At 34.5% G+C, this 21,785-nt stretch overlaps 1 protein-coding gene across 2 annotated transcripts in view; it reads right to left on the bottom strand.

Annotated features, from left to right (window-relative positions):
* LOC138325688 (mitochondrial enolase superfamily member 1-like) overlaps positions 1–18,356 on the bottom strand; it is a 30,553-nt gene extending 12,197 nt beyond the window's left edge. Inside the window, exons 1-12 of one of the 2 annotated variants that reach the window (XM_069271510.1) lie at positions 18,180–18,356; positions 11,972–12,074; positions 11,112–11,227; positions 10,494–10,580; positions 10,126–10,152; positions 9,906–9,946; positions 7,887–7,918; positions 7,444–7,482; positions 7,113–7,195; positions 6,685–6,719; positions 5,882–5,969; positions 2,628–2,762 (exon numbers count right to left, since the gene is read on the bottom strand). In XM_069271510.1, coding sequence (XP_069127611.1) covers positions 2,628–2,762; positions 5,882–5,969; positions 6,685–6,719; positions 7,113–7,195; positions 7,444–7,482; positions 7,887–7,918; positions 9,906–9,946; positions 10,126–10,152; positions 10,494–10,580; positions 11,112–11,227; positions 11,972–12,074; positions 18,180–18,266 — 873 coding nt within the window. In that variant the 5' untranslated portion in view covers positions 18,267–18,356. Of the gene's footprint in view, positions 1–2,627; positions 2,763–5,881; positions 5,970–6,684; positions 6,720–7,112; positions 7,196–7,443; positions 7,483–7,886; positions 7,919–9,905; positions 9,947–10,125; positions 10,153–10,493; positions 10,581–11,111; positions 11,228–11,971; positions 12,075–14,685; positions 14,789–18,179 lie in introns of both variants that reach the window. The other variant, XM_069271509.1, reaches the window with a different exon arrangement.
* Between the last annotated feature and the right edge of the window lie 3,429 nt (positions 18,357–21,785).

The following is a 21,785-nucleotide window of genomic DNA, read 5'->3' as shown; positions in this document are numbered from 1 at the left end:
ATGTAAATACTGTTATACATATTCTCAACACATGTTATATAATGTTTCTGACGTCCCTTGCTCATACACATTTTCATTTACAGCGGTTCGGAGCGGTAGGGAGCTGGGTATACATCTCTTCGTATCTGTAGCAGTGTGCAGCCAAGCGTGAAGGTGTGATACATTGATCATGACCACATCAAAACAATAAGCAGTGATCTAGAGTTGGCTGTTCTATTGTTTAGAGGATTAAGTGTCATTTTATAACGAAATCTTATCGTTTGGTTGTTTATGCAAATTAAATGAAAAAAATCGGAGGTGTTTAAAATATAACTGAAATTGTAATACATGTACGTACTATTCTGTACTAGGCAAATGTACTTATATAATTTGTAACACAATGTTTTTTTCAGAGTAGATTATCATGTCAAAGTAAAATTGCTGAGTGAATCTGCTATAATATATATTGAAACCACTGAAGCTTATAATTTTCGTTACTGTAAAGGAAATTTTAGAAATATCAACCCATTTCAAATGATTCGACTGAACTAATTAAGTCTTCCCATCTTCTCCTCCCGGTAGGAGTATGTTATTTTTTCATTACATTGTACAGATCAATATGAAATATTTAATGTAAGTAGGAAACAAATTTGACATATTTCAGAGTCAGCCTAATTCAGGTATTCTCTGATAGCAGATAATAAAACCGTGATATTCCACAAAATTAGTACTAATCTGATAGATTTGTATCAATTCATCAAAACAGTAAAAAGTAAGCGTGTCACTATCCTTCATTAAATCAAATACTACAATTATGTTTTTCTTGAACCAAGCCTTATAAGAACAGTTTTTCTACCAATATTCATATTTCAAAGTAAATTATCATGTTCAAGCCTTATGAAAACAGTTTTGGAACCAATAGTCAAATTTCAAAGTAAATTATCATGTCAAAGTATAATTTCTGAGTGAATTTGCGATCCGAATTTTGGACCTATCCTTGCTCCAAATTTTGCTGAACAACTTTCCATAATATTTAATAAGAAGATATTTACAAATTGTAGTTAGAAAAGGACACTGATGACAATATCTGTCATTTAGGTAACTCGTGCCGTTACCGTTTGTTAGAATATATGTTGTAATGTACTACAAACTTGATAGACATAGAGAAAAAATATTAACATGTTTTGACAAAAAATATCCTTCGTGCCATTTACATGTCGTTTAGTTAATTAACTCAGGTTATTTAGTTTTATAGTTAATATATATACATTCATGTACTTGAAACTTGATAAAGCATATACCGGTAAACAGCTGATAGATTTTTTTCTCTCTTTCCCTCTCTTTCCCCTCTTTCCCCCTGATATGTTGCCAAAGTAGTATTAGTGAAGTTATGAAGCATGAAAGTCATCCTTTATGACAATATACGTTAGTTTTATATGTTACACGGTCTGACAACCATTAATTTTTGTAGTTATAGATAGTATGGTGTTCTTAAACTTGCTAGATACATTTTTGTTAAAAAGGAAATCCTTGATGTCATTCATATTAGTCATTAAAGGTCAAATACGTGTACGGTATTGCTTAAACAGTATATGAGATTTTATATAATATAACCAGTAAGTTTTTTCTTGATATCTGAAGAATGCCTGTTTAGTTTTTAACAAAAAAAATCAATTTAATTTGACATTACAAGTCACCATAATGCTGAAACTTTTCTTTATATAAACTTGACAACATAAATACTTCCTCTTTGATTGAAGGTTCTGCACTGAAATGCATTATGTGTATTTAGAATAACTGGACCTGTACAAAATGTGAGAAAATAAATCAATGTGATAAATTATTACGACCAAATAAAAAACAATTATTTGTATTAGTTTTTCAGCCTTAGTTTAAGTCCTGTTTTCTTTGGATCGTTTTCCAATTTGCAGTTATACTGATAATATAACCATTGACTTATCAATCTTTAACACTCGAATCAACTCCTATCATCCAGAAGTTTTACCGCAGCAGTACTTTCAGTACTTTGATTTTATTATGAATTACTTAAAAATATAAAAAGTATTACTTTGATTTTTCATATATAAGTAAAACAAATACTAAATTGATAATCCATTTTACTTATATCTTTAAGTTCTACCAAGTAATTATTTTACCAATATTTACTAGAAAATTACTTGAAATCCAATTACTTGAAATTATTGCAAATTACTAACAATTACTTACCCATTGAAGAAATGAATTACTTTAATAATTACTTGATCCAAGTAAAAGAATTACTTTTTCTAAGTAATTGCAAGTAATGTTTTTTTCTGAGTGTATGATAACCAATAACGTTTGTGCAGGGCTATTGTTTCTATTAATGATGGAATGAAATTTAAAGATGATATCCCACACTAATGTCATTTCAGCGCGAAGATTACAAATGATTATGTTCCATCACCACTGGAAATACTAGTCCCCCAAAAACGTTATCGAGTATCAAGTGGTACGTGAATTAGTCCCTTTGAAAATCTCCTTTTAAATCATTATACAGTATATATCTTATATTGGATTTCTCCGTCGAATTCTAGAAGTATCAACACACATCTATGTTTTTAGCTTGTGACTAATTATTACTTTTTTGTTCTTAAATATGGATAAAATACCTCAGCGATGGCTGCATGCCCTAGGATATCGTCAGGGTTGGTTGGTTCCTCTATCCACAAGGGTTTGTACTCTGCCAACTGTTTCATCCAGTCTACAGCCTCATCTACCTCCCATATCTGGTTAGCATCCATCATCTACATAACATCACACACTGTATTTAGTGACCTTAAAAGTCAAGGTCATTTATTTTAACAAATCAATAACTTGAGTGTAAGCACTAAGGTCAATATTAAGCATTAAACATGTGTTCCCAGTACTGTTTCCTGAAAATTTGAAGTTAAGTTATTACTTAATCTGGTTTGTGCTGAATAGTCCCTTAATTCTGATGAAGAAATACGTGAAAAAAGGACTTGTTTATTGTCAAAGTACAACAAGTGTTGGGGGTGTCACTGATGTAATTGCTCGCTCACTGGCTCAGTAGGTCACACAGCAGATGTATGATGCTGTGAAGAACACAGCGCCAAAAGTAACGGGGTCTCTCATTGGCTATCGCGGCGACTGAAAGGCGGGGCATATGTTACCTTGCTCTGCAGTTTACCTTTAGGCAGTCCCATTAGTGTAATCAACATTCAGGCTGATACAAATACATTTGTTGGATAATACCCGTATGTAAATGTATTATACTAACAAATATAATCAATTTTCAAATTACAAATCTGCCGATTATAATGTTTCGTCACCTGTTAGTGACAAAATCCAAGGCAAATACAACACACACATAATTCTATTCAAATACACCGCCATGTTTGATTTACTGGAAACCGTGACGAAATGTCAACAGGTAAAATGTTTTGATTTTAAAAATAGTCAACAAACTCAGAATAAACATTGTGAAACTTACTAGTACCAGTATCATTTGATTTGACCCAAATTTTTTTTTCAAACTCGAGTTAAAAAATCTGTGAAATCATCTGTCGTAGTAACAAGAGCTGTTGGAGAACAGCAAAGCTCGCCTATTCAGAAGAAGTTGATGTTCAAGTATTTACTATTTAATCATGGAAAAATGACAAATTAACAGACTCAAAAACCCCCCTAAAGGGCCCCAAATTGGTTGTATTATCATGTTCAGCATCCATACACATTAGGAAAATAAAATCATAAACATTTATGATGACTTGAGCTTAAACAATTGAGGAAACAGAAACTTGCTCAAAAAACTTTAACGTGAAATTGGACGCCAACGCTGACGCCGACGCCGGGGTGACAACATTAGCTCCCCCTATTCTTCGAATAGGCGAGCTAAAAAATTGTTTGTAAGTTATTCCAAATATGGTAAAGTAATGAGTAGCACATGGCGGCCACGTGAACCGTGTCGAACATAATTTAGACATGAAGGTGGGTGAAAGGATTATCAGTTTATTTTAGAAATGGTGGATATTGTTGAATTGAATTGCAAATTTACATGACACACCTGAATTGTATCATTTTCAATGTTGGGTGTTTTGGAACACTACGGTCAATGTGACGGAATCGTAGCTCTGTTGATGGAGATCTGTCTGAAATCATCGACTGTCCGTCGTTCAGAGCTACGTTGTTGCAGCCAGGTGTTATAGTTTGTTATATAAATATCAGTCTCCGGATTAAATGTAGCAGAATATATATTTCGACACGATTACAAAAAAATCATAGAAATCAAATTTCTGTGTAATCTGTTGGAAAATTGTGGATAAGTGTAAATTGATTTACTAAGGAAAAGACTGTTGTGATTGAGACATATTAAGCAGTGCTATATTTGATAATACCGATTAAAAAGATGCGACAGTGTTGTAACGTCATGATACCCAAATTGGCACGCTACCCAAAATGGCACACTTTTTGATAATAATGCTTTCGTTTTAATTCACTTCGGAAATTTTCTTTTAGCTGTTGCTATAATTATTCCCTGATCATCATGAAATATTTTAATGGTGATATTTCCACATGACCATTGCTAGGAGGAATTTTGTACAGAGATAAACTTGAGAAAATACCTGAAATCAAGTGTTACTGTAAATATTGCCCCGTGCGATGACTCTAGTTTTCCTCTTTTTGCTCAAAAGTCTGCTCTAAAAAGTGGGGAAATGGTAAAAACTATGTCTAGAATACAAATTTAATCAATTTAGTTGTCAGTTATTTGGTATCTTCATAGTTCAGAGCTGTTTTATCCTCCATAGATGTCGATTTTCTAGTATGGAAATTTTCATCTGCGATAATGTGCGCATGCGAAATCTTATAAATCCAAGAGTTACCTCCCTTATACCATTTATATGTTTATTTAACAGTACCACACACACAAAGCTTCAAAAGGCAAAATATGCATGAATATTGTCGTAAAAATCATGTAAGAAAGGCAAGTGATAACCATAAAGATGAAATTTTACCTGCCTATTGACAACATTGATTTTGACGTAAATCATTCTAAAAATACATATGGAGAAAAGTGTTCAATGGCAATAATTGTTGATATTTGTATTGTAGTTTCAATAAAAGTCGAATTATATTTGAAATATACCGATGTTTTTCTATGCTCACTGTTTTTACCTGGGTGTGCCAATCTGGGTACCCGCACCTGGTTGATAACAGGTGCGCTCCAGACCTGTATCCAAGGATGCTATTTATGGAAACACGTGCAGGAAGAATTCCATACATAGACCAACAGACAGATGATAGGCTCTATTTATGAGATTGGTACAAAAATTGGAATTATATTGCAATCTGACAAATAGATGCTTAAAAATAAGAAAAACGTGTGCCAATTTGGGTTACATGACGTTATGTTGTTGCTATTCTAAATTTGACTCTCTCGTGAAAGATTGTTCTTCGTATCCTAGCCACGCCCAAGGAGCTATCCCAACCAATCATAGCCGAAATTACATACTTCAATTGTCTAATTGCTGTATCGGCTCTCTCACCTATCACAGTAGCTAATGAGCCGCGACGTTAGGTGATAGGTCACAGCCGATACCAACACTTGTTGTATTTTGTCAGTAAAAGTATGTTAACATTGCATTCAAGATCTTAATGATGTGCATCATTGTCCTGTAGTAAGAAGAAACAATTTCACCACCTATTTCCCATTTAAAATTGACCAGCTTAACTTTGCATTGTGCATTGATTTCGCTCTAACAGTGAAATTTCACATGTATCTGTACTGGCAGAGTTGTCGCTAATACATACTTATAATCAAGCTAATACAGATTTGGCCTTTAGAATCTATGTATGACCTTCTTGTTAATAAAGCAGATAGGATTTTTGAATTAGCATTCACACCTACCAGAGGTCGGTCATATCCTATTATCTCACGGAACATTTTTGCTCTCCTCGCATCGTCCTTGACATCTCCTCCTACCTTCATCTTGAACCTGAAACAAAATCACATAAATAAATTGAAGCTTAAACTTTCACCAGATACAGATGTACAGAGCAACATGTCAAGTCCTGTCCCTTTTACTGATATATCATTCAACAAAAACCAAGTACATTATGACCCCTCTATCTCGAACCTGCATTCCTTGAATACCCCCCATTCGTCAAACTGATTGCATGGTCCCGTCCGTGTCCCTATATATTTCCTCAAACAAAACCCTGGATAGCTCGTTGTCCAATACCCCTTATTCCTCAAAGAGAAATATATCCCCGTTTTATCAAATGCATAGTACTTACCTATGTATTCGTTGAAAAGGTGTTCAGCCATTGAGAAATTTTCAAACGTTCATCATTTATGTTATATATATTTTTTAAATTTTATATTGCTATAAAACTACTTTCATAGAAGTTCAAAATGCTGAAAATCATGGTAATTAAAATGTTATTGACATGCATTATTTTTCATAGTTTGAATTAAGACATTTTAACTGTCCATGATTGATCATGACCAACCTTGGATGAGTCGAATACCCTGTATTCCTCGAACTAATGATTCTAATATTCAAATTATTGGGGTTATACTGTATTTTACATAACACTCTTTATCTATACAGTATGTGTTATATGTTGAAACCAATATTCCTCTCATATCTATTGAAAAGTTATGAAGCTCCTCCCCTGGTATTCTATAATTTAATTATAACGACCTACCTGCACATTCCTTGGCTTAGAGCTTCTGTTGCTAGCTAAAAGATAAATAAATGATCATCAAAACTACTGTCACATAAAACCATGCCAGCTACTGGTTATATGGTATATACTGCATATTGCTTTTACATTTACATGAAACCAGAAATAAAGAATTTTATCACAAATAATGTAAAATAATACAATGTCAGCAACTGTTAAATGTTATGTATTGCTTTTACATTAAAATTAAATTGGAAATAAGCATAAGATATAATTTACCCCCTCTCCTTAAGTTGGTGATCTAGATACACCAGGATGTGACCAGACATTACATTCTTTCGTTAATAGTATATGCTTCCCTCCCAATTATCATAATGGCATACAAATCTGCTAACTAGATATGGAATATATTTTGTTATTAAAGCAGTTAGAAAAACTTAAGAACTCACCCTTTTGATTTTTTCATCCGAATATCCAAGCCAACCACAGGAAGTTGTGTAAGCAGGGTAACCATTAGCAACTACCTCAGCCTCTGCAAAGCATAATTATAGATCTAATATCTGACAAAAGCAATAAAATAGATGGCTATCAGGTAATATCTCATCTTAATTATCATAATGTCTGACAAATCAACATGAAATACTTGTTCTGACTGATTCTTGTGTATTAACTTTTCTCTAAATTAATCTTGATTTATTTTCTTGTGAAATTACGAAGACTAACCAGTATGAATTATAGTAATTGTAAAAATAATAATTAGACAGCCTACAGAGTACACACCTCTCTGTTCCTTTCCAACCTGACCTTTCTTCAGTATTTCTGTGGAAGAAAAGAAATAGTATGCGGATATACTGTACAGCTGGTAATTTTCGTGAGAATTTGATTTTCCAGATAATGCGAAACCTTGTCAGGGTTGCAAAATAATCAATAATCGGTAAATCATTGTTCTACCATTATAGCCAGATCCTGAAATTTGAATCCATTGAAATTTAGTTTCCCCTTTTTTAAATTTGATAATTAAAATCATGAAATGTTTGTTTGCCTTAAAAAATAACCAAATATAGGTACATGTATATTAATCTATCCGTTCAGTTTTAAATATATTATTGAAGATTACCAAGATTTACAACATACTGCTGTCATATTTCATACCAGTTGCTATCAAACTAATTATATTTTCAATCACTTCCTTAGACTTCAAATACGTAGTGCTACAAACTTACCAAGAGCTTCTGCCTTTGTTATAGTGTCCCCCCTACAAACAACCAACATGTGATTAGAGGTAATGTGTCTTACATATATCTATGATTTAGAGAGGTAATGTGTCTTACACATGTCTATGATTTAGAAAGGTAATGTGTCTTATATATGTCTATTTAGAGAGGTAATGTGTCTTACATATATCTATGATTTAGAGAAGTAAAGTGTCTTACATATGTCTATGATTTAGAGAGGTAAAGTGTCTTACATATGTCTATGATTTAGAGGGGTAATGTGTCTTACATATGTCTATGATTTAGAGAAGTAATGTGTCTTACATATGTCTATGATTTAGAGAAGTAATGTGTCTTACATATGTCTATGATTTAGAGAGGTGCCTTATATATGTCTATTTAGAGAGGTAATGTGTCTTACATATGTCTATGATTTAGAGAAGTAAAGTGTCTTACATATGTCTATGATTTAGAGAAGTAATGTGTCTTACATATGTCTATGATTTAGAGAGGTGCCTTACATATGTCTATTTAGAGAGGTAATGTGTCTTACATATATCTATGATTTAGAGAAGTAAAGTGTCTTACATATGTCTATGATTTAGAGAGGTAAAGTGTCTTGCATATGTCTATAATTTAGAGAGGTGCCTTACATATGTCTATTTAGAGAGGTAATGTGTCTTACATATGTCTATGATTTAGAGAAGTAATGTGTCTTACATATGTCTATGATTTAGAGAGGTAACGTGTCTTACATATGTCTATGATTTAGAGAGGTAACGTGTCTTACATATGTCTATGATTTAGAGAGGTAATGTGTCTTACATATGTCTATGATTTAGAGAGGTAACGTGTCTTACATATGTCTATGATTTAGAGAGGTAATGTGTCTTACACATGTCTATGATTTAGAAAGGTAATGTGTCTTATATATGTCTATTTAGAGAGGTAATGTGTCTTACATATGTCTATGATTTAGAGAGGTAATGTGTCTTACATATATCTATGATTTAGAGAAGTAAAGTGTCTTGCATATGTCTATGATTTAGAGAGGTGCCTTACATATGTCTATTTAGAGAGGTAATGTGTCTTACATATATCTATGATTTAGAGAAGTAAAGTGTCTTGCATATGTCTATGATTTAGAGAGGTGCCTTGCATATGTCTATGATTTAGAGAGGTAATGTGTCTTACATATATCTATGATTTAGAGAAGTAATGTGTCTTACATATGTCTATGATTTAGAGAGGTAACGTGTCTTACACATGTCTATGATTTAGAGAGGTAAAGTGTCTTACACATGTCTATGATTTAGAAAGGTAATGTGTCTTATATATGTCTATTTAGAGAGGTAATGTGTCTTACATATGTCTATGATTTAGAGAGGTAATGTGTCTTACATATGTCTATGATTTAGAGAGGTAATGTGTCTTACACATGTCTATGATTTAGAGAGGTAATGTGTCTTACACATGTCTATGATTTAGAAAGGTAATGTGTCTTACACATGTCTATGATTTAGAGAGGTAAAGTGTCTTACACATGTCTATGATTTAGAGAGGTAATGTGTCTTATATATGTCTATTTAGAGAGGTAATGTGTCTTACACATGTCTATGATTTAGAGAGGTAATGTGTCTTACATATGTCTATGATTTAGAGAGGTAATGTGTCTTACATATGTCTATGATTTAGAGAGGTAATGTGTCTTACATATATCTATGATTTAGAGAGGTAATGTGTCTTATATATGTCTATGATTTAGAGAGGTAAAGTGTCTTACATATGCCTATGATTTAGAGAGGTAATGTGTCTTATATATGTCTATGATTTAGAGAGGTAATGTGTCTTATATATGTCTATGATTTAGAGAGGTAATGTGTCTTACATATATCTATGATTTAGAGAGGTAATGTGTCTTATATATGTCTATGATTTAGAGAGGTAAAGTGTCTTACATATGCCTATGATTTAGAAAGATAATGTGTCTTACATATGTCTATGATTTAGAGGGGTAATGTGCCTTACATGTGTCTAAAGTCAATGGTGGACACCAGCTTCTCTGGGGACTGAAACAAAAAAAAAAGATGACACAAATCTTACAGAAACAAGAGGTGCATAAGGCCTAAATCATTACTTTGTTAATAGTTTACAAAAACTCATCAATCTTTTCTACATTAATTTCAAATATAATAATCACATATTTTTAAACTTGACACAATAATACATTCATGTACTATAGACTTACCATATCGGCCAGCAACTTCCACAGTGGCTGAAACAATGAAAGAAATGTTGATATATTCAGCTAAAATCACTGGATGTTTTCCACCTCCTTACAATCTTAAGCTAAAATCACTGGATGTTTTCCACCTCCTTACCATCTTAGCTTGCTCTATACATTTCAAATCCTAGACAAAAATACATATATAGTTTATTCAGAATTTTAGCCAAAGATTTAAAGACAAACTCTTCACAAATGGCATGTACTTTGCCCTAAATCTCCCATCCCATTTTTTTCAAACACAAAATCTATCATATCCTGTCAATTTGAACCTACAAATCTCAGACTAAATCCATATCTTGCCGCCCTACGAGACCAAGACCAAATCTTACCTTGCCTTCCATTTTAGCCCACAAATCCCACACAGCATTGATGATAGCTGCTATGGCTAAATGAGTTACACCTTTCTCAGGTCCCAACTGTAAATGGAATCAAACAAATGATAAATGTTAGCAATTAAAATTCAATTATATACAGGGTGACGCATAGGCAGGTTTGACTGTATGTTAATTATGACGTAGAAATCAATCAAAAATGTTTATTATCAGGATGTAAACTTAAAGCGGTTAAGATCTTACCCATCTAATGATGTAATAGGTCAAAAAGGTAGAGGTCTTCATGCATCGAAATATTTTAACAGATTAAAATCTATCAATGTCTAACCTTGCCCCAAATACTTTGGAGGCAGGTCATAACAGGGTGGGACGTGGTCTGACAGGATAGGACACAAAAGACATGGTAGGTTTACATTATCCCCCCTCATACAATTGCGGCCCAATTCACGATGGAGGCATCAAAATATTGTCGCCACATCATGCAAGCAAGCAATTAAAATTCAATTATATACAGGGTGATGCATAGGCAGGTTTGACTGTATGTTAATTATGACGTAGAAATCAATCAAAAATGTTTATTATCAGGATGTAAACTTAAAGCGGTTAAGATCTTACCCATCTAATTTGGTCTTCACTGGCTAATGAACGCCAGAATCCGCCAAAATCATTGAAGATATCCTGCAGGTTTTGTCCAACGACCAAGCTTTTGAAGTTTTCAATGGCCAGACAGACTGCAGAAATAATTCAAGATAAAAATAATTTGACCTGGTAAATTTTGTTATCATTTCCGAGTACAGCATTAGACAATATTTCACAATAACATCCAAAACATTAATGTAAAATCAATCATGTTTCAAAATATCTAATTAACTTATAACAACTCCTTTATACTTATTGTTAACAATAATGATAGTTTAATGAGTTACAACAGAAAATATTCAATGTTCAAAGCTCTTTAAAAATGAATACAATGCTTCGTAATCATGTCAATTATTTGATCAATGTCTTTTGAACAAAAAAAGATAACTGTTGCAAAATCTATAAACAGCATTTGAATGGTATATGTACTGTCATATGAATAGCATTCTGAATGTGTTTGGTGAAGTGTTGATAATTTTAATAGATATGACCTAATTTGTTTTAGAATGATGCAAACAGCCAAGCCAAGGATTGATAGGGAAGGTAGAAAGGCCATATTTTTGCAAGAAAATCAGATCCTTTAAACTCATTGACTCCTGAAAATTCATAATCAACTATCCCAGCCTTTCAATCAGAAAACTTCAAATGTGTCTTCAGGAGTGAATGAGACATTCAAGGTAAATCTAGAGACAAATTTGTCAAAATAGAAGTGAGAAAATCGTGATAATTTGCCAAAATTTCAACGAAGCATCTAGCAAGGAAATATATCTCATAAGGCTTGCGTGGTAATAACAGCATTTTTGTACAAGCAGAGAATCTATATATCAACCCCATACCTAGTTTATTGCCACGGCCAGCTGTGAAGCTCGTGCCACACCCTTGTAAGGTCCCATCTGTCTCCAGGACAAGATATGGTGCTGCGTAGTCTGGGGCTTTATGCTGCAATTACAGCCACATAATAAGTGGGATTTCTCTACTAATTAATGATTTCATAAAACTTTTAAGGCTTGTCTCCTCTCACTGTCAATTCTTGGCAAGGAAGGAAAGAAACCTAATAAATTAAATGACCAAACATCTCATAGGGTCTGACTGTTAAAATATATTATGTATAATTTAATTCTGTCCTCACGTTGAAACTGGATCAAGCTTGTGTAAGGGGACCATCTGTGTATCAAACCTATATATGGGGACCATTTGTGTATCAAACCTGTATATGGGGACCATCTGTGTATCAAACCTGTATATGGGGACCATCTGTGTATCAAACCTGTATATGGGGACCATCTGTGTATCAAACCTGTGTATGGGGACCATCTGTGTATCAAACCTATGTATATGGGGACCATCTGTGTATCAAACCTGTATATGGGGACCATCTGTGTATCAATCAAACCTGTGTATGGGGACCATCTGTGTATCAAATATGTGTATGGGGACCATATGTGTATCAAACGTGTGTTCGAGGACCATCTGTGTATGGGGACCATCTGTGTATCAAATCTGTGTATGGGGACCATCTGTGTATCAAACCTGTGTATGGGGAACATCTGTGTATCAAATATGTGTATGGGGACCATCTGTGTATAAAAACTGTGTATGGGGACTATCTGTGTATCACATATGTGTATAGGGACCATCTGTGTATCAAACCTGTGTATGAGGACCATCTGCTATCAAATCTGTGTATGGAGACCATCTGTGTATCAAACCTGTATATGGGGACCATTTGTGTATCAAACCTGTGTATGGATACCAGCTGTGAATCAACCCTGTATATGGGGACCATCTGTGTATCAAACCTGTGTATGGGGACCATCTGTGTATCAAACCTATGTATATGGGGACCATCTGTGTATCAAACCTGTGTAAGGGGACCATCTGTGTATCAAATCTGTGTATGGGGACCATCTGTGTATCAAATCTGTGTATGGGGACCATCTGTGTATCAAACCTATGTATATGGGGACCATCTGTGAATCGAACCTGTGTATGGGGACCATCTGTGTATCAAACCTGTGTATGGGGACCATCTGTGTATCAAACCTATGTATATGGGGACCATCTGTGTATCAAACCTGTGTTAGGGGACCATCTGTGTATCAAATCTGTGTATGGGGACCATCTGTGAATAGAACCTGTGTATTGGGACCATCTGTGTATCAAATATGTGTATGGGGACCATCTGTGTATCAAACTTGTGTTCGAGGACCATCTGTGTATGGGGACTATCTGTGTATCACATATGTGTAAAGGGACTATCTGTGTATCAAACCTGTGTATGAGGACCATCTGCTATCAAATCTGTGTATGGGGACCATCTGTGTATCAAACCTGTATATGGTGACCATCTGTGCATCAAACCTGTGTATGGATACCAGCTGTGAATCAACCCTGTGTATGAGGACCATCTGTGTATCAAACCTGTGTATGGAGACCATCTGTGTATCAAACCTGTATATGGGGACCATCTGTGTATCAAACTTGTATATGGAGAACCATTTGTGTATCAAACCTGTGTATGGGGACCATTTGTGTATCAAACCGGTGTTTGAGGACCATCTGTGTATCAAATCTGTGTATGGGGACCATCTGTGTACCCAAGCCTGTGTATGGGGAACATCTGTGTATCAAACCTGTGTATGAGGACCATCCGTGTATGGGGACCATCTGTGTATCAAATCTGTGTATGGGGACCATCTGTGTATCAAACCTGTGTATGAGGACCATCTGTGTATGGGGACAATCTGTGTATCAAATCTGTGTATGGGGACCATCTGTGTATCAAACCTATGTATGGGGACCATTTGTGTATCAAACCTGTATATGAGGACCATCTGTGTATCAAAACTGTGTATGGGGACCAATTGTGTATCACATCTGGGTATAAAATCTGTGTATTGGGACCATCTGTGTATCAAATATGTGTATGGGGACCATCTGTGTATCAAACCTGTGTATGAGGACCATCTGTGTATCAAATCTGTGTATGGGGACCATCTGTGTATCAAATCTGTGTATGGGGACCATCTGTGTATCAAACCTATGTATAGGGACCATCTGTGTATCAAATCTGTGTATGGGGACCATCTCTGTATCAAAACTGTGTATGGGGACCAATTGTGTATCACATATGTGTATGGGGAACATCTGTGTATAAAATCTGTGTATGAGGAACATCTGTGTATCAAATCTGTGTATGAGGACCATATGTGTATCAAACCTGTGTATGAGGACCATCTGTGTATCAAACCTATGTATGGGGACCATCTGTGTATCAAATCTGTGTATGGGGCCCATCTCTGTATCAAAACTGAGTATGGGGACCCATTTGTGTATCAAACCTGTATGGGGACCATCTGTGTATCAAATATGTTAATGGGAACCATCTGTGTAAAGAACCTGTCTAACTTACTAATATGACTTAGTATGTCAGTGTTTTGCACGTATGTGACAAGTGTATCTATTGGTGAAAATAGCGTTGAACTACATATTTTATACAAAATACAAGTTACTCTAAAGAGCATCACTGGTTATAAGACAGTTGAGGTACCTATGGCATTGCCCTTGCCCACGGTGAAGGTTGTGCCACATCCTTGTAGGTCTGAATCGGTGGACAGGATGGCATAGGGACACGAATAATCTGGGGCCTTGTGCTGTTAATTACATATTTAAAAATAATGTTTAATTTTTCAACTAGAAAAGATTACAAATACATAAATTCAATGGGTTAAGTATTTCAAATACCTTGTCCTGAAAAGAAAAGAACACATAAATTCTAGGTATTTCAAACTTGTCCTAAAAGAAAAAGTCGATATATATATTCAAACCAGTTTATGAAAACGTCCGAAGCTAACAAAGAAAAATTTTTGTTTAAAACCATTTTGAGTTCATAGTACATTGACTGTTTAACATAAATTACATTTTTCTGACCATGCATCAAACTGTGAATTTCAAGATTTTTTCACAACAATATTCTAATATCTTAAGTTTTAAACAAATACACATAACTTATTAATTCTGAGATATCAACTTTGCTACTATATTTAAATTATTCAGATACATGCCCGACTGTGTTCTACATGCATAAGAGTTTCATGTCTGAGCCAGTTTATCTCTATTTAACCAGACATTGATAAAAATACAAACTCTACATTATTAATACATACTAACGCAAACACATACATACATGTATATCATGTAAATCACTGTAAAAATAGACATAATTGCTTCAGTTGGGATTTTTTTGCTTTTGTTAAAAATAAAAGAATTTAACAATCTTTTATATATGAACCAATTGAAGTTTGTAGAGGTCTACAGCTGTTGAGTGGTTAAGATGAGGTCAAGAGCCCTCCATCTAACTAGAGGTCAGTGGATTTTCTCAGGATACTCTGGTTTTCATCCACCTCCTAAACCTGGTATGTCCTAAAATGTCCCTGGCTATTAAGGACATTATTCCGAATTTGCATATTACAGAGTTATCTGCACTTGCGGGTAGGTATTGATTGTGACGTCATGTGTTTGGGAGTGTAACGTCATACATTTCGGAGAAAACGACGTGAATTGTGCTCACAAAATAATGACGTCACAATCAATACCTACCCGCAAGGGAAGTAACTCTGTAATGTGCAAAGACGGAATACCAATCAAACCAACCCAAAAATTAAAATTTGTAAAACTTTCTTATTGTATCTCAAAAATTAATCTCTCATCAATTGTAGCTTCAGCGTTTTATTATCTGGCTAAGAAACTATAAAGGAGTGGGTATCAGCTAGTGAATCTGTGTCACTTGACCTATGGATGGTCAATCTTATCATGGTCAACAATCTGACCTACTACCGTTACCACCGCCCTTCTCTAATATCACATTTAAACTATTCATCCCAGAATAGTTAACATACTTTTGAATCAGTATGCATTTTTCAATGGTCTTCTACTTATCATCTGAATTAGAAGCTTTTTCTCCAATCCGAAAAAAAAAAAATTATTTACCTTATTCACCTCAATAAGCGCCCTTGTCCCAATAAGTGCAGTTCTCTCGTTTAAAGGACTCAATTTCACATTAAAGATGTTGACTAAACACAGACTGAAACTATGAAAACCATGTAGGTTTTCTTTTTTTTTTTATTTCTTTTTAGAATTGATTAATGGCTTACTCTGTGTATGTATATAATATATGAAATGTTATCCAGGTCATAATAAGTGTCCCTTCATTTTTCAATTTTCAACGGCCAAGGGTAGTTATTGGGTCAGATACGGTATATAGAATAAAGCCTTGTGTTATATGTGGGCTTGATTAAACAAGGTAAAACTGACTGTTAACTGCAGTTTTCTCAAACAGAATTAAATGGAATGATATGCCTTTAATATACATTAATAAATATTTTAAACCTACTTACTAAGCTAATTATATTTTATCATTTTAATTTCATATATATTGTATTCTTTATCTAGTATCCTTTACAAATCATGCAATCTTTCAATCTTTCTTTATCTATCTATATTTATTTTTCACTCAATCGTCACTCGCACAACTTTAAAGTAAATAGGAGGTAAAAAACTGGCACTATTGGCAAATTGAATTATTTTAATTATAAAAGTGTGATCTTACAATAGGCAGCTAGAGAATACACCTCACTTTCTATTACTATATATGTATAGGGTACATGTATATGTAAGTAAACACAGAGGGATATGACTTGGAATTAATATTTAACCCTTGAGCCAGCCTCTAGGCCAATGAAAACCCTATACATAACAGTAATGAGATTTGGAAGTTGTATTTACATGTACTCTGTTTACAACAGTAATGAGATTTGGAAGTTGTATTTACATGTACTCTGTTTACAATATCTTTTAAGTATACCGGGTAATGTCAATATTTAAATCCTACACTGTACATGTAGCTGTACCTGTTCTAACGGAGCCACAGATTATAAAAACACTACAAAAACAACATATTAGATATTACATTCAGACTAAAATACATGTATTTGCAAAAAAACTCTGCTTCAGATATACCAGCACATGACAGAAAAATTTCTGGCTCTTCAGCATGTCCTTTTTTATGTTGGAAAATGAGCATATCATTGAACTAGTATCAAATCTGGCTTGTTATAAAAATAATAAGCAAATACATACAGTATTAAATGTGGTACAATTGAAAAACTAGAGATCACATGTTCAAAGTTTTGGTCAAGGTCACCATGATTTAACTGCAATGCTGAATTTTTGTGACACATGTTTGTTCAAAGTTCATCACCATGGTTCGAAAATTACTGCACAGACAACAAATTTCTGTAAAATGAGTATTTATTTCACCTTTGACCTTGAGGTCGAGATAAGAGTTTAAGGTCACATTGACATAACAGCGGTGAATTGTTCATTAGCTTTGTTTAATACAGGCATGGTCCAAGTTTCAATGGTTCAGAAGTTATGACCTAGCAAACAAATACTTTGACTGTAAAATTAGAATGTGCAATCATTTAACCTTTGACCTTGAGGTAGAGATAAGACCTCAAGGTCAAACCTAGCTCCAATGTACTGCACACAATAGCTTTGTTTGATGCAATTAATGGTATATGCTGCAAGTTTAACCTTGGTAGATATTATGACCCATGCAATACATTTTATTAATATTACTGTAAATTTTGTAATTATTTGACCTTTGACCCTGATGTCAAGGTAGGAGTTTAATGTAGCATGTTTACTGCACATTTATTTAGGCCAAATATGAATTACTCCAAGCTTTATCACCTCTTCTATGATTCAGAAACTTGTAGGAAGCAGACAAAAAATGCACGTATTATGTCCCTTACTTCCCTTCATTCGAAGGAGATATATAAACATATATATCCGATCGACATGCAGGGTCAAGAGCCAAGATGACATGTTAAAGTACAGGCTACTTCTAGATATCTTGTCTATGTACAGTGCATTATCTGTTTAGAATAGCTATACTGTAGTGTTGAGATCTACATACTGTAGCCTATCCGAACCCGGCAATGGCAACATGTCAAACTTCTACAAAATCATCAGTGCACCTACCATAGCATCTGATCCATCTTTCTGTAGTGATGTGGGAAATCTTATATCCTCCACGATGAGACCGGTTATTTTAGTTGGGACTGACATCCTGTACTAGAGGGGGCGGTAGACTGCAACCTGTATCACACTATGTAGGCAGGCGTATGTCAACCTCGTTCCCGACACTTTAATCGCGGAAAAAGCATGGTTTGCTTGAGATTGTGAAGACTACCCGGGTACATCTTTAATCATTGCGTACATGTAGATCATTGAAGAAGTGTTGTTTGTCATAAAACTAATATACCCACGTCTATACAATGGTTCGATATAGCTATACACAAAATCTAATGAAGAACTGTTTAACCGAGTCAAGCGAACAATACAAAGCAGTCACGAAATATGAATTTTAACATCTTTTTGAACGGTTGGTTTATTCTAAAAGGTTTGATTGGTCTGGTGTAACAAACCGTCGACTTTGATTTATTCTGGCGTGTCCATAGTTTGTTTACTGGGTTTTTTCCATCACAGACACCTGCTGACGCTATTCGCCACTTAAATTATTTTTCGCCGCAAACATCTAGATATTTGACATTAAAGTGAATAGTCGGGCAACCAGTCTAAATGCGTTCATTGGCCTTCCAAAAATTCTCACATATTAATACGACGGCCAAGTTCTGCTTACGTTTCCCAGTTCTGACCAAGGAAAAGTTGAAAGCATTGAAAGCGAGGCTGCGTGGAAATGTAACCACGGACATAGTCAGCCGGGAGGACGTTTTAGGATTACTATACTTTAAATTAAAGATGCTCCACCGCTGACAAATGGCATTTTTTCACTATCAAAATCAGAAGCAGACGATTAAGTATTTTTCTTCAGTTACAAAAGTTACTTACTTTACACCATTACCACCACTGAAAAGTTAGAGCTTCTAATTTTACTTCAAGTTAAAAATATGAAAAATAATTATTTGCATCCCGAAAAAATTCTGTTACACTATTATTCTATATGGAATGAAGTACTGATTGCGCATGCACCAAAGGCGAAATAAATTATTTTATATATTTTTTGTGTTAATTAGGCATATATATACACGATTAGACACCAATTAATGTTCAAATGACGAATATGATTTTTGCTCTGTCAGCGGTGGAGCATCTTTAATTTCTTCGTACGCAGACAGATTTTGGCGAGAGATTTTTATTTTTCTATTTCATAAGAAATTATACTGGATACATACACACCATTTTACCGACTTTAGCCATCCTTGCCCGACTGTTCACTTTAAAGCAAGGATTTATAAGTGAGATACGTCCTTGCTTTAAAGTGAACAGTCGGGCAAGTATGGCTAAAGTCGGTAAAATGGTGTGAATGTATCCAGTATAATTTCTTATGAAATGGAAAAATAAAATCTCTCGTCAAAATCTGTCTGCGTACGAAGAAATTAATTCAAAGTATGGAAATTCTAAAACGTCCTCCCGGCTCACTATGTCCGTGGTTACATTTCCACGCAGCCTCGCTTTCAATGATTTCATTTTTTCTTTACTTTAATGGTCAGAACTGGGGAAACTAAGCAGAACTATATCGTCGTATTAATATGTGAGAACTTTTGGAAGGCCAATGAACGCATTTAGACTGGTTTTCTTTGCCCGACTATTCACTTTAAGCATAAAAAGCAACTGCCGAGAGAGCTATGAATACAGACATACAGAATAATAAAAAAAATGTTTTAAGAATGCATTGAGCACCCGACAGCACAAATGATATATTGCGTAATGTATATTTTAAAGCATATGTACACAGAAACATACATAAATCACAGGAGTTTGACGTTCTGTCAATATAGTATAGTATACATATATGAAAAATACCAATATAGGTTCTATACTATAGATATAAAAACACAGTATTTTTTATATATGCATACTATATATAATTGACAGAACGTCAAACTCCTTTGCATAAATTATGTTTATGATAAAACTCTTATTCCTCGGTTAAGACTGAAGCACATATAGGCCTATATGCTTGTATGAAGCACACGTACGTCAGCCCACCGATAAAGCACTTTAGCGCATGCAGTCACAGAAATTGGAAAATCAGTACTAGTTATACTTAATATAAACTGATCTATACTTTATATATTTGGACCTACTGCTCACAGTGTCCATAGACCATTTGGGAATTTTTTAGGTCTAGATATAAAAATGGTGAAAAGCATACATTACATGGTGTATCCCTGTGATACACTGTGATACACCTTGTAGAGTACGACTTTTAACCTAAAAAACATATTACTGTTACCAATTCTCAGGTCTTTGTGGTCGCAATTACAAAAAGCAAGGACGTATATGAGAAGGATAGGTCACACTGGGTTTTGGGCAAAGACAGCGCAGGCGCTTTTGTGTATGTGCACTGACCGTGACGTTGGACTACGACTGATTTCCTTTGATATCCGCCGCCGCAGCCTTTGATGTAGCATGGGGGGTGCGAGGGTTACCGTCTTACTTTCTGAAGCGTGCTGCCATTTCATGAGCGGTCGTATTTTTTTAACGATAGTTTAAGACATTTCTTCTAAATCTTCCATCTTTAAAGCAAGTTATAAACGTTGTGAAATTTAATTTACTTTACATTGGTGTTTCGTTTGACTCGACGAGACAAGTATTTGTTGAGAAAAACGGTTTTTATTCCCGGTTCATAAGCGTCTCGCGTGGTGTTTAGTAGTGTAAAGAGACAGACACGAATCCTTCTCACTTATAAATCCTTGCAAAAAGGTAATCACACATAAAGCAAATCAATTTAGCACGTGCACATTTCATTAACTTACTGAAGGAATGTTACTTTTGCAGAAACATATCTAAAATACTTAATATTATATAATATCAAATTATATTTCTTTAATAACAATGTTTCTGCTATTTGGAGAAAAAACCCAGAGATTCTGTTTTCACGACTTATATTGACATTGCATTGATATTGAATTGTGCCACGGTCTTATACGTTAACCAGGACTTGTTCTATTCCAAAATGATTTATGTAAAAGTTACACTTGTTTGGTAATTTGTATGTCAAAATACATCGTCGGTCAGGAGCGTGTTTGAGTTTCGACACTGTGGTTTTCCGGGGTATTAAATTAGAAATTACCAAAATAAAATCCAGCAAATGTTTGGGCGCGTAGTTCTAAGTTCTGCATTTCTTTTTATCACTACAATGTATATAAATAATAAACGATAGTGCGCTGTGTACGTACTTCAGCTTTCGTGTTTTTGCAGATACACACTTCTATAAATTTATCAACTCCACCAAGAATGTGTGACAGTTATCATAAATCGCTCAGGTAAGAGCTTGCAGGTCGTGGTAGACGGAAAGTGACTATATAACCATTTACATCTATAGATAAAAATATACGCTATTTAGAATTGGCTCCCTATCCCGCCCAAAGTGTGCGAACAATATGAATGTCCAGATCGAACATATTGAACGACATACATATAAGACCTACAATATAAATTACACGCCGCCTCTGTGATTCGGAACTGCCAAGTGTTGGTAAACTGGAGATCTTTTGTCCAGTTTACTGACCTTTCTCAGCTTGTATAATCGCTTTATTATTTATTCTTCACTTATCTCTA

This window comes from Argopecten irradians, chromosome 6, assembly GCF_041381155.1.
Source record: "Argopecten irradians isolate NY chromosome 6, Ai_NY, whole genome shotgun sequence".
Lineage (NCBI taxonomy): Eukaryota > Metazoa > Mollusca > Bivalvia > Pectinida > Pectinidae > Argopecten > Argopecten irradians.
This window is presented reverse-complemented; position numbering and strand designations above follow the sequence as displayed.